The 13,123-nt window shown below is 44.4% G+C and overlaps 1 protein-coding gene across 1 annotated transcript in view; it reads right to left on the bottom strand.

Annotated features, from left to right (window-relative positions):
- The window catches only part of LOC112071984 (phospholipid-transporting ATPase IC-like), a 61,665-nt gene that overhangs the window by 41,332 nt on the left and 7,210 nt on the right, over positions 1–13,123 (bottom strand). The window contains 3 exon segments of the mRNA XM_070439590.1: positions 1,849–1,869; positions 1,871–1,944; positions 2,674–2,842. Coding sequence (XP_070295691.1) covers positions 1,849–1,869; positions 1,871–1,944; positions 2,674–2,815 — 237 coding nt within the window. The 5' untranslated portion in view covers positions 2,816–2,842.

Genomic DNA, 13,123 nt, shown 5'->3' with positions numbered 1-13,123 from the left:
TCTACCCATCTATAAAATCACCACCGAGACAATTTTACATTGAGACCCCCCCCACCTTCCCTCCCCTGTAAGCTGCTCGCGTACTCTCCAAGTTATTGTTCTCAGTTACCCATGCCACTATGTTCACTTCCACAAATCCCACGTACCGGTACACCCTGTATATAGCCCTGTTATTGTTATTGTGTTACTTTTTATAATTACTTTTTATTTTAGCCTACTTGGTAAATATTTTCTTATTCTTGAACTGCATTGTTGGTTAATGGCTTGTGAGTAAGCATTTCACAGTACAGTCTACACCCGTTTTATTCGCCGCATGTGATAAATAAAATGTGATTTGATTTGACACCAGTGTAAAGGTCAGTGACTTTATAAGAGTAGTCTTAAAAGGAAAACAGCAGCTAGGTGAAGTACCATTATGGATAAGAGTGTGGTTTAGGAGTGGTGCTTTAAAAAGGTAGTGTCTTTAGCCCAGACTCTCTGCTCTGTATTTAACCAGGGAAAGCAGCACATTTAGTTACACACAGAACACCTTACACCTGCTCTGTCTGTTCCTTTAAGGAAGTATTAACCGAAGAAACAGGGAGGTTGGTTTTTAGGCGAGTGTGTACAAGGAATTTCCAGTGTCATAATCATGGGGAAAAACAAATGAATAGCTGCAAACAAAAGCTGAGCTATTTTCAGATGTCAGAGAAGACTTAGTCATAGTTTGACATCTGTACTTTGTGCCACCAAATGTGCCTGCAGTTAGCATTCTAACTAGCCTTTTGTTTGTTTCGACAACTGAATGAGATTCGTATCACCTCATTTTCATAATGGTAGCCTTGATTTCAGGCTAACTCTCTGATGATCGACACTCTCATGGTAACATGAGATTATTCTAATGATGACTAACAAGTAAATGAACACAAACAAGAAGAAGTTATATCGCCACAGATGAGAAAGAGAGCCAACTACAGACTAACCAGGAGTCCTGTCCTGTCAGTCACTGGTAAATACCTCTGTTATTTTCAGCCCAGAGTCTATGTATTTTATGGAGCCGTAATAATGCAAAGTGTCCAGGCCAGTCTGACAGACACATCAGCACAGTAAGGAGGAAGTAGGGACAATCAAAAAAAAAAAAAAGATCAAATAAAATACTTCCTTATTGTCCATGATGCACTGGATCTACAACTGCGTCAACAATGACAACATTGGAAAGTACGTATGAGGCAATCCAAACGGATAAATACCTCAACAAAGCACTGGCCTTTTATCTCCTACCGTACTCAAATACGGGCTTGTTTAAGGGACGACACTGTGCTCCTCCTAAGCACATTACAGCGATCGGTTTCTACCGACCTCAGTGTTTTCCCTTTATTGTCACGCTCCTGCCAGCAACTGTCATTACTCCTAAAAAATATATACTTGTTTCATTAGTCAATATTTTGCTTTACTCAGTCCGAGGCTGGTGTTCATTAGGGTTCATGAGGCTAGTGTTCATTAGGGTTCATGAGGCTGGTGTTCATGAGGGTTCATGAGGGTTCATGAGGCTGGTGTTCATGAGGGTTCATGAGGCTGGTGTTCATGAGGGTTCATGAGGCTGGTGTTCAGGAGCTGTGTGTTGAGGCTCGTGTTCGTAGGCTGGGTTCGTGAGGCGGTTAGTGGCTGGTGTTCAGAGGGCATGCAACTATAAACCAGTTTTTAAGCCCTTATTACAATTTGGAATCAAAACATGTATGTTTCTTATTGGACAATCCAGGTACAACCTTCATGTTTCTGTCCATTGCCTTCGTGTGGCTGCCTACAGAAAGCAAGACCTAGGCTTGAACGCAGCAGTCCCTGGGTGGAAAGGGAAGAGAGGGAACTTACTGCATATTTACTCTTCTGTTGAACACAAGAAGTATTTTTTCTTGAAACTCTGGCAAGTTACAGAAGCCTGTCTTCGCTTGACTCTCCAACCAGACTCTGGAAACAGAAGGGCAGACAGTCAGACTCTGGAAAGAGAAGGGCAGACAGTCAGACTCTGGAAAAGAAGGCAGACAGTCAGACCTGGAAAGAGAAGGGCAGACATCAGACTCTGGAAGAGAAGGGCAGACAGTCAACTCTGGAAAGAGAAGGGCAGACAGTCAGACTCTGGAAAGAGAAGGGCAGACAGTCAGACTCTGGAAAGAGAAGGGCAGACAGTCAGACTCTGGAAAGAGAAGGGCAGACAGTCAGACTCTGGAAAGAGAACGCAGACAGTCAGACTCTGGAAAGAGAAGGGCAAGACAGTCAGGACTCTGGAAAGAGAAGGGCAGACAGTCAGACTCTGGAAAGAAGAGGAGACAGTCAACTCTGAAAAGAGAAGGCAGACAGTCAGACTCTGAAAGAGAAGGCAGACAGTCAGACTCGTGAAAGAGAAGGGCAGACAGTCAGACTCTGGAAACAGAAGGGCAGACAGTCAGACTCTGGAAACAGAAGGGCAGACAGACTCTGGCACAGAAGGCAGGACAAAACATGCACGAATGTGGAAACTGGAACACTTCCAAATGAATCAAAAAGTGGTATTACCACTATTAAGGGTGGTTTCTCAGATGATGTCTAATGGATGAGGTGTGTTGTGTGTGTTTTTGTGTGTGTGTGTGTGTGTGTGTGTGTGTGTGTGTGTGTGTGTGTACGGCAGCTCTTCTCTAGTGTCCTCTCCCAGTCTCTTACCGGTGCTCTTGGCCTCTTCGACCTGTGGACGCTCTTCATCTGAGCCGGGGTCCAACTCATCATCCGTCTCGTCGTCACTATATGGCATGACCTCATCGTCAGGCCCAAGTGACCCCTGGGAGTCTGCTCGCTCCCGACTCATAGTGGAGAAACGTCTGGAGGTCGCTCACTGGGGAGGGCGAGGGGAGAGGGAGGGGGATAGGGGGTTGAGAGGACAGGAGAGAAAGAGCGAGCAGAGAAGATTGAGGGAGAGAGAAAGGGGAGGGTGGGGAAAAAGGAGAGTTTTCACCAAGGAGTATTTTGAAATAGCCACTGATTCTTGCAAATGATTTTGTCAACTCATTCTTCCAAAGCAAAACCGGTTTCACGTTCACAAAGCATTTCAGAGGACTTGAAGTGCACTAAACAGTGAAGTCCACTTAGATTTCAGTCTTTGACAAGGAAAGGAAACTAAAGCACTCATGTCATACACAAGATAAAATATTTGTGTCATACTAGATATACTATTGGCTATTTAGTGTGTAGACACCCATCCAAATTAGTGGACTTGGCTATTTCAGCCACACACAATGTTGACAGGAGTATAAAACGGAGTACACAGTTATGCATTGGCAAACACTGGCAGTAGAATGGCCTGTACTGAAGAGCTCAGTGACTTTCAACACGGCACCACCGCCATAGGATGCCACCTTTCCAACAAGTCAGTTCGTCAAATTTCTGCCCTGCTTGACCTGCCCCGGTCAACTGTAAGCGCTGTTATTGTGAAGAGGAAATGTCTAGGAGCAAAAAAGGCTCAGCTGCTAAGTGATAGGCCACACAAGCTCACAGTGCTGAAGCGCGTAGCGTGTAAAAATCATCTGTCCTCAGTTGCAACACTCAGTACCGAGTACCAAAACGCCTCCGKAAGTAACGTCAGCACAAGAACTGTTCGCCGGGAGCTTCGTGAAATGGGTTTCCAAGGCCGAGCAGCCGCACACAAGCCTAAGATCACCGTGTGCAATGCCAAGCGTCGGCTGGAGGGGTGAAAAGCTCGCCGCCATTGAAAACGCGTTCTCTGGATTGATGAATCACATTTCACCATCTGGCAATCTGACGGACGAATCTGGGTTTGGCGGATTCCAGGAGAACGCTACCTGCACCATTGCATAATGCCAACTGTAAAGTTTGGTGGTGGAGGAATAATGGTCTGTGGCTGTTTTTCATGGTTCAGGGTAGTTCTTCATTCAATGACAGGGAAATCTTAACGCTACAGCACACAATGACATTCTAGACGATTCTGTGCTTCCAATTGTGTGGTAACAGTTTGGGGAAGGCCCTTTCCTGTTTCAGCATGACAATGCCCCCGTCCACAAATAGACATACATACAGAAATGGTTTGTTGAGAGTGATGTGGAAGAACTTGACTGGCCTATCGAACACATTCGTGATAAATTGCGAGCCAGGCCTAATCGCCTAACATCAGTGGCCGACCTCACTAATGCTCGTGGTTGAATGGAAGCAAGTCCCCGCAGCAATGTTCCAACATGTAGTGGAAAGCCTTCCCAGAAGAGTGGAAGCTGTTATAGCAGCAAAGGGGGACCAACTACATATTAATGCAATTGATTTTGGAATTAGATTTTGACGAGGTGTCCACATACTTTTGTAGCGTATGTAGCGTAGAACCAAGAGCAAAAATAAAACAAAAAAACTGAACTAAAATAATAAATCTTTCCCCCATCTTTCAACTACATAAAACCTTAAGGCAACAGGAGGTTTAAATATAGACAAATAGCCCAGGTGAATTTCCATTTCCCGTCACTAACCCTACCGGTTTTAAGGAGATGGTGGCAATGAGGTTGATCAGCAAGGCAGCAACCGCATTCCTAAAGTTTAACCCATAGACAAAGAAGTGTTCTACAGACAGAAAACAGCTGTCTCAAACGTCACACTATTCCCTTAAATAGATGCACTACTCTTGACCACGGCTAGCGCTCTATATAGGGTGTATGTAGGCTGCTATTTGGGATGCAGCCAGCCCTTCAGGTGACTACGATGCTCTGTAGGGCTGCCTCTTCAACACATGCCAAACTACACCCATCAGAATGCACAGTAGAACCACAGTCAGAAATGTCAAGTGAACATTCTGCCATTATTCCAGCTCAGGTTAAAAAAAAAATATATATATATATATATATACAGTGGGGAGAACAAGTATTTGATACACTGCCGATTTTGCAGGTTTTCCTACTTTCAAAGCATGTAGAGGTCTGTAATTTTTATCATAGGTACATTTCAGCTGTGAGAGACGGAATCTAAAACAAAAATCCAGAAAATCACATTGTATGATTTTTAAGTAAATAATTTGCATTTTATTGCATGACATAAGTATTTGATACATCAGAAAAGCAGAACTTAATTTTTGGTACAGAAACCTTTGTTTGCAATTACAGAGATCATACGTTTCCTGTAGTTCTTGACCAGGTTTGCACACACTGCAGCAGGGATTTTGGCCCACTCCTCCATACAGACCTTCTCCAGATCCTTCAGGTTTCGGGGCTGTCGCTGGGCAATACGGACTTTCAGCTCCCTCCAAAGATTTTCTATTGGGTTCAGGTCTGGAGACTGGCTAGGCCACTCCAGGACCTTGAGATGCTTCTTACGGAGCCACTCCTTAGTTGCCCTGGCTGTGTGTTTCGGGTCGTTGTCATGCTGGAAGACGCAGCCACGACCCATCTTCAATGCTCTTACTGAGGGAAGGGGGTTGTTGGCCAAGATCTCGCGATACATGGCCCCATCCATCCTCCCCTCAATACGGTGCAGTCGTCCTGTCCCCTTTGCAGAAAAGCATTCCCAAAGAATGATGTTTCCACCTCCATGCTTCACGGTTGGGATGGTGTTCTTGGGGTTGTACTCACCCTTCTTCTTCCTCCAAACACGGCGAGTGGAGTTTAGACCAAAACGCTCTATTTTTGTTCTCATCAGACCACATGACCTTCTGCCATTCTCCTCTGGATCATCCAGATGGTCATTGGCAAACTTCAGACGGGCCTGGACATGCGCTGGCTTGAGCAGGGGGACCTTGCGTGCGCTCCGGGATTTTAATCCATGACGGCGTAGTGTGTTACTAATGGTTTTCTTTTGAGACTGTGGTCCCAGCTCTCTTCAGGTCATTGACCAGGTCCTGCCGTGTAGTTCTGGGCTGATCCCATCCTTCCTCATGATCATTGATGCCCACGAGGTGAAATCTTGCATGGAGCCCCAGACCGAGGGTGATTGACGCGTCATCTTGAACTTCTTTCCATTTTCTAATAATTGCGCCAACAGTTGTTGCCGTTCTCACCAAGCTGCTTGCCTATTGTCTTGTAGCCCATCCCAGCCTTGTGCAGGTCTACAATTATTAATCCCTGATGTCTTACACAGCTCTCTGTCTTGGCCATTGTGTCTGCTGTTGATTGAGTGTGTGGACAGGTGTCTTTTATACAGGTAACGAGTTCAAACAGGTGCAGGTTAATCAGGTATGAGTGGAGAACAGGAGGGCTTTTCTTACAAGAAAAAACTAACAGGTCTGTGAGAGCCGGAATTCTTACTGGTTGGTAGGTGATCAAATACTTATGTCATGCAATAAAATGGAAATTATTTTACTTAAAAATCATACATGTGTTTTCTGGATTTTGTTTTAGATTCGTTTTCACAGTGTCGAGTTGTACACTATGATAAAAATGACAGACCTCTACCATGGCTTCTCTGCTAAGTAGGAAAAGCCCTGCAAATCGGCAGTTGTATCAAATACTTCGTTCTCGTCCACCGTGTATATATATATATATAAATATTATTATAATTTTTTTTAAATGGATGGAAATTAATCACAGAACTAGACTTTAAAAAATCTATATTCTCCTCCCAGTCCCATGTCCACTCAACTGTACTGCCAAAGCCAAAACAGCAATGGCAACACAACAACTTGGGGTATTTATTGAGCCAATAATATGTAGGTAAGCATTTTGTGCCATGAGATAGATTACTTCTACCAACAATACACAGAGCACACTGACACATAGTTAACGCATATGGCTTTCAATGTCTTGTTAGATTATAGCTAAAAAAAATGGGTAATAGTCAAACATCCTAAAATGTTTGTTAAGTACTCCGTGTTAGCCTTTTGGCAGCAAGGTCTTTTAGTGTCTTGGCGAGGAGGTCATGACTGAGGAGTGTTTTGCTCCCATTATAAAGTTTGAGATAATCCAGTAATTACCTCCTCACAACCACCGAAGCCAAAACTGGTTAAATACCCCAAAACCACCACATGACATGCTCTCGTTAATTAAAATAGAGCACTGAAGGAAAACATTCACACCAAACTGATAAGCCACTTGAACCGAATTACAAGTCCATTTTTACAAGCTTTTGTTAAACAGTTAATTTTTTTAATCATAAATAAAATCGAAAGAAAAAAAAAAATAGGCTACTTTATATTTTCATTTGTTTGATAATGTTATGTACTTTAGTGTTAAGCTGGCACTAAGACAGCATTGAATGAGCTGTATTCCGCCATAAGCAAACAAGGAAACACTCACCCAGAGGCAGCGCTCCTAGTAGCCGGGGACTTTAATACAGAAACACTCACCCAGGGGCAGCGCTCCTAGTAGCCGGGGACTTTAATACAGAAACACTCACCCAGAGGCAGCGCTCCTAGTAGCCGGGGACTTTAATACAGAAACACTCACCCAGAGGCAGCACTCCTAGTAGCCGGGGACTTTAATACAGAAACACTCACCCAGAGGCAGCACTCCTAGTAGCCAGGGACTTTAATACAGACACACTTAAATCCGTTTTACCAAATTTCGATCAGCATGACAAATGTGCAACCAGAGGAAAAATAATTCTGGACCACCTACAGTTGAAGTTGGAAGTTTACATACACTTAGGTTGGAGTCATTAAAACTCGTTTTTCAACCACTCCACACATTTCTTGTTAACAAACTATAGTTTTGGCAAGTCGGTTAGGATATCTACTTTGTGCATGACACAAGTCATTTTTCCAACAATTGTTTACAGACAGATTATTTCACTTATAACTCACTGTATCACAATTCCAGTGGGTCAGAAGTTTACATACACTAAGTTGACTGTGCCTTTAAACAGCTTGGAAAATTCAAAAAAATTAAGTCATGGCTTTAGAAGCTTCTGATAGGATAATTGATATCATTTGAGTCAATTGGAGGTGTACCTGTGGATGTATTTCAAGGCCTAACTTCAAACTCAGTGCCTCTTTGCTTGACATCATGGGAAAATGAAAAGAAATCAGCCAAGACCTCAGAAAAAAAATGGTAGACCTCCACAAGTCTGGTTCATCCTTGGGAGCAATTTCCAAATGCCTGGAGGTACCACGTTTATCTGTACAAACAATAGTACGCAAGTGTAAACACCATGGGACACACGTAGCCGTCATACCGCTCAGGAAGGAGACGCATTCTGTCTCCTAGAGATGAACATACTTTTTAAAACTTTCTGCAACTGGATCCTGGACTTCCTGACGGGCCACCCCCAGGTGGTAAGGGTAGGTAACAACACATCCGCCACACTGATCCTCAACACAGGGGCCCCTCAGGGGTGCGTTCTCAGTCCCCTCTTGTATTCCCTGCTCATGACTGCACGGCCAGGTACGACTCCAACACCATCATTAAATTTGCAGATGACACAGTGGTAGACCTGATCACCGACAACGATGAGACAGTCTATAGGGAGGAGGTCAGAGACCTGGCAGTGTGGTGCCAGGACAACAACCTCTCCCTCAATGTGAGCAAGACAAAGGAGATGATTATGGACTACAGGAAAAAGAGGACCGAGCACGCCCCCATTCTCATCGACGGGGCTGCAGTGGAGCAGGTCGAGAGCTTCAAGTTCCTTGGTGTCCACATCAACAACAAACATGGTCCAAGCACACCAAGTCCGTCATGAAGAGGCCACGACAAAACCTATTCCCCCTCAGGAGACTGAAAAGATTTGGCATGGGTCCTCAGATCCTCAAAAGGTTCTACAGCTGCACCAGAGAGCACCCTCAGAGGGTAGGCAAGGCACTACAGAGGATAGTGGGAACGGCCCAGTACATCACTGGGGCCAAGCTTCCTGCCATCCAGGACCTCTATACCAGGCGGTGTCAGAGGAAGGCCCTAAAAAATGTCAAAGACTCCAGTCACCCTAGTCATAGACTGTTCTCTCTGCTACAGCACGGCAAACGGTACCGAAGCGCCAAGTCTAGGTCCAAGAGGCTTCTAAACAGCTTCTACCCTCAAGTCATAAGACTTTTAAACATCCAGTCAAATGGCTACCCAGACTATTTGCAGTGCCCCCCCTCCCTCTTTACACCACTGCTACTGTTTTTATCATCATTATGCATAGTCACTTTAATAACTCTACCTACATGTACATATTACCTCAAATAACCAGTACCCCCTGTATATAGTCTCACTATCGTTATTTCACCGCTGCTCTTTAATWAMTTGTTACTTTTCTCTTATTCTTATCTGTATTTTTTTTAAACAGCATTGTTGGTTAGGGGCTCRTAAGTAAGCATTTCACTGCAACGTCTACACCGGTTGTATTCGGCGCATGTGACTAATAAAATTAGATTTCATTTGACTTGATACACTTCCACACTGCACCCCCAGGTGGCAGCACTAACCATGTCCAAAGGCTGTGCTAGAAGGATGCCTTGATAAGCACACCAGGTGCTGTCAGTTAATGTGATGGTCAGTCAGTATCCCAGCTGGCAGAGGCGTGAGGCTGCTGGGTTTGTTTGGTGGCCGCAAGCCCTTTCCTTTGTTTTTTGAGTCTTTAGTTTGGGCATGCCTTTGGTAGTTTTCCATTTTGTTCATATGTTTTGTCACCATCGGGACAAATAATAACCTGCTTGGCCTGGTCGACCAAGACGTTAAGAAGGAGCTGGCCTAAGGAAAGGTGGCTGTCTCCTGGGTACATACAGTACATGCAACACCTAGTCGCACACACTTACTTCCTACGTTTACAGTTGAAGACGGAATTTTACATACACCTTAGCCAAATACTGAATTTAAATAGATTTACATTTAAAGTCCGTTTTTCACAATTCCTGACATTAATTCCTAGTAAAAATTCCCTGTTTGAGGTCAGTTAGTATCACCACTTAATTTTAGGAATGTGAAATGTCAGAATAATAGTAGAGAGAATTATTTCTTTCAGCTTTTATTTCTTTCATCACATTCCCAGTGGGTCAGAAGTTTACATACACTCAATTAGTATTTGGTAGCATTGCCTTTAAATTGCTTAATTTGGGTCAAATGTTTCAGGTAGCCTTCCACAAGCTTCCCACAATAAGTTGGGTGAATTCTGGCCCATTCCTCCTGACAGAGCTGGTGTAACCGAGTCAGGTTTGTAGGTCTCCTTGCTCGCACAAGATGTTTCCTCCCCTAACCCGGACGACRCTGGGCCAATTGTGCGCCGCCTTAAGGGTCTCACGGTCGCGGCCGGCTACGACAACAGCCTGGAAACGAACCAGGATCTGTAGTGACACAGCTAGCACTGTGATGCAGTGTCTTAGAGCGCCACTAGGGAGGCCCATCAAATCGTTTAAAGGTGTAGACCTTACTGTGAAATGCTTAGTTACAAGCCCTTAATCAACAATGCAGTTCAATAAATTGTTTAGTAAATATTTTCTTAAATCTAAGTAAAACAAATTAAATWAAATTATGATTTTTTTTGTAAATAAATAAAAAGGTAGAACCTACCTCCGCACCCAAGGGGAGAGTTTCACACAGGTAGGCTGTCGGCTGGCAGGTAGGGCACACCCTTATTTGACTAACTAAGCAAGGTCTCTCTCTCCCTCTCTGCAGTGATGTAACACTATCAGAGAACTCCAGTTCTACCATTCCTTCCTGCTGAGCAGCACTACTCAGTGGTCTGAATAATCTCTCCTTCTTCYTGAAGTGGATACTCAATGGGTGTGTTCGAGTAGTAAGGCTAACGAAGCCAACTAGACTAAAGTCGCTACAAATTAAGTCGGGGGTGGGGGTTTCATCTGCGACAGCCGAAAGTCCAACACTGGAGTGGTTTTCCAACAGCAAGGCTATGATCAACGTTGCAGTGTCAACATAGCTGCTATTGTTTATAAAAGTTTCTTAAAAAATWAATAATTGGGGAAATAAACTTTATTACCCCCAAATCATACACTCAAACTGAAAACCTAATGGGTGTACAATTCATTGGTTAGAGAGAGAGGTCTCATATCACTTTCCTTTGTATCCCTGTAGCATTAGTATTGAGGCAAAGTTGGTTCCCGTCTGAGTGATGTCTTTGGTCACGTTCGCATGGGTCACACAAAAACAAGTGATAGGTCGACAAATAGGGCCTCCCACGAAGCAGCCGACTGCTGCATGGTACAGTTGGTGAGAAGTAACTTGAAGGCGTCTTTAAAAAACTGCATGACCTTTGATCAAATGGTGTTAAGTTCATGCAGTCGACATGTAGGCCGCAAGTTGGAACATTTGTATCCCCATAATGCAACACACTTTGAAAGGCGGTGACCAACGACGGTCACTGACTAGACAAAATGTATCCACGTGTCCATTCACTAGTCCCCACAAAATGTAAAAGCATTGGATTGGTCTAAGCATGGACTAGAGTTTTCATATAGCCTACCAAACATTTTGTTTCTAACCCATTAAGGGAAGTTAACAAGCCCACACTTCGGGAGAACGGACAGAATATTGGTTATGCAACTCGTCTCCATGATCATCTTATGTATCAAATCAAGTTTATTTTATATAGCCCTTCGTACATCAGCTGATATCTCAAAGTGCTGTACAGAAACCCAGCCTAAAACCCCAAACAGCAAGCAATGCAGGTGTAGAAGCACGGTGGCGAGGAAAAACTCCCTAGAAAGGCCAAAACCTAGGAAGAAACCTAGAGAGGAACCAGGCTATGAGGGGTGGCCAGTCCTCTTCTGGCTGTGCCGGGTGGAGATTATAACAGAACATGGCCAAGATGTTCAAAATATTCATAAGTGACAAGCATGGTCAAATAATAATCATGAACAATTTTCAGTTGGCTTTTCATAGCCGATCATTAAGAGTTGAAAATAGCAGGTCTGGGACAGGTAGGGGTTCCATAACCGCAGGCAGAACAGTTGAAACTGGAATAGCAGCAAGGCCAGGTGGACTGGGGACAGCAAGGAGTCATCACAAGGAGTGTAAAGACTAAACTACTAAATAAATCAAATATGACTATCTGGCATTCTGTCAGGCAGCCATGACAGACTGCCAGATAGTCATATTGCTGTGATTTGAGAGAGAACAAGTCTCTGAATAGAAAAACACCAGAATGCTTGTGGAGGAGACATTGAGCAGCGTATAGGCCCTATAACATGACTGTAGACTAACAACTGTATGAGGAGTACGTCTATAAATCTCAAATGTTATGATCAAATTCAGGACAAATTTAACATGGCACATTGAAGCATTTGAGGTTGTGAATTGATTGTGTACAGTACTTGAGTGTTGTGAAAGTTTGTTTACAAATTCTTAAGACATTATATTTCAAATCTTTGACAAGAAAATGTGTTTCTGGCAGAGAACAGAAGGAGGAATGCACTTCTAAGAACAGCGAGCCTCTGACCTGACACTGCCACGACGATTCTACTATTCTGAGAGCGATAACGCATGGATCCCCATGGAGAATATCCCCAAATTCACTCAAACAAATCAGTTTACCACAATCAAGATTTAAAAAAAGGCAGCAACTATATTCTAGACCCACTGAGATATATTCCCTGAAATTCACTACCACTAAAAATCAGTAGGATGGACTAAATGTAAAATATGACTTTTGGGATTGCGTCCCAAGTGGCACCCTTTCATTTATAGTGCACTACTTTAGACCAGAGCCCTCTGAGGTGTCACTGTCCTCCTCCACTTCTCTCTACACATACGGCGGTTTGTAGTGACGTCTGGCGGTATCCGTCGGCTTGGCCCGACGCACTGCCATGGCAACAATGCGGAAGAGGGGAGAGAGAAGAGGGACAACGGGCTTTGGGAACACCTTTCAAAAAGAGCCTCACTACCTGCCTGCCTGCCTCTCATACCTGCCTGCCTGCCTCGCATACCTGGCTGCCTGCCTCGCATACCTGGCTGCCTCGCTAGTACCTGGTCTGCCTTGCCTGCGCTCGCGATACCCTGCCTCGCTACCTGCTGCCTCGCTTTGAGTACTGCTGCCTCTCATGACCTGCCTGCCTCTCATACCTCTGCCTGGCCCGTCATACCTGCCTTGCCTCTCAGTACCTGCCTGCTACTCTCGCTTTCCCGCCTCTCATACCTGCCTGCCTCTCAACTGCTGCCTCTCATACCTGCCTGCCTTCTTCATACCTGCCTGCCTGGCTTGCCTCTCTATAACCTGCCTGCCTGGCTGCCTCTCATACTGCCTGCCTGCCACAGCCCTCCTT

This window comes from Salvelinus sp. IW2-2015, unplaced genomic scaffold, assembly GCF_002910315.2.
Source record: "Salvelinus sp. IW2-2015 unplaced genomic scaffold, ASM291031v2 Un_scaffold1790, whole genome shotgun sequence".
In the NCBI taxonomy this organism is placed as follows: domain Eukaryota; kingdom Metazoa; phylum Chordata; class Actinopteri; order Salmoniformes; family Salmonidae; genus Salvelinus; species Salvelinus sp. IW2-2015.
The sequence above is the reverse complement of the archived record's forward strand: the minus strand, read 5'-3'. Positions and strand labels throughout refer to the sequence as shown.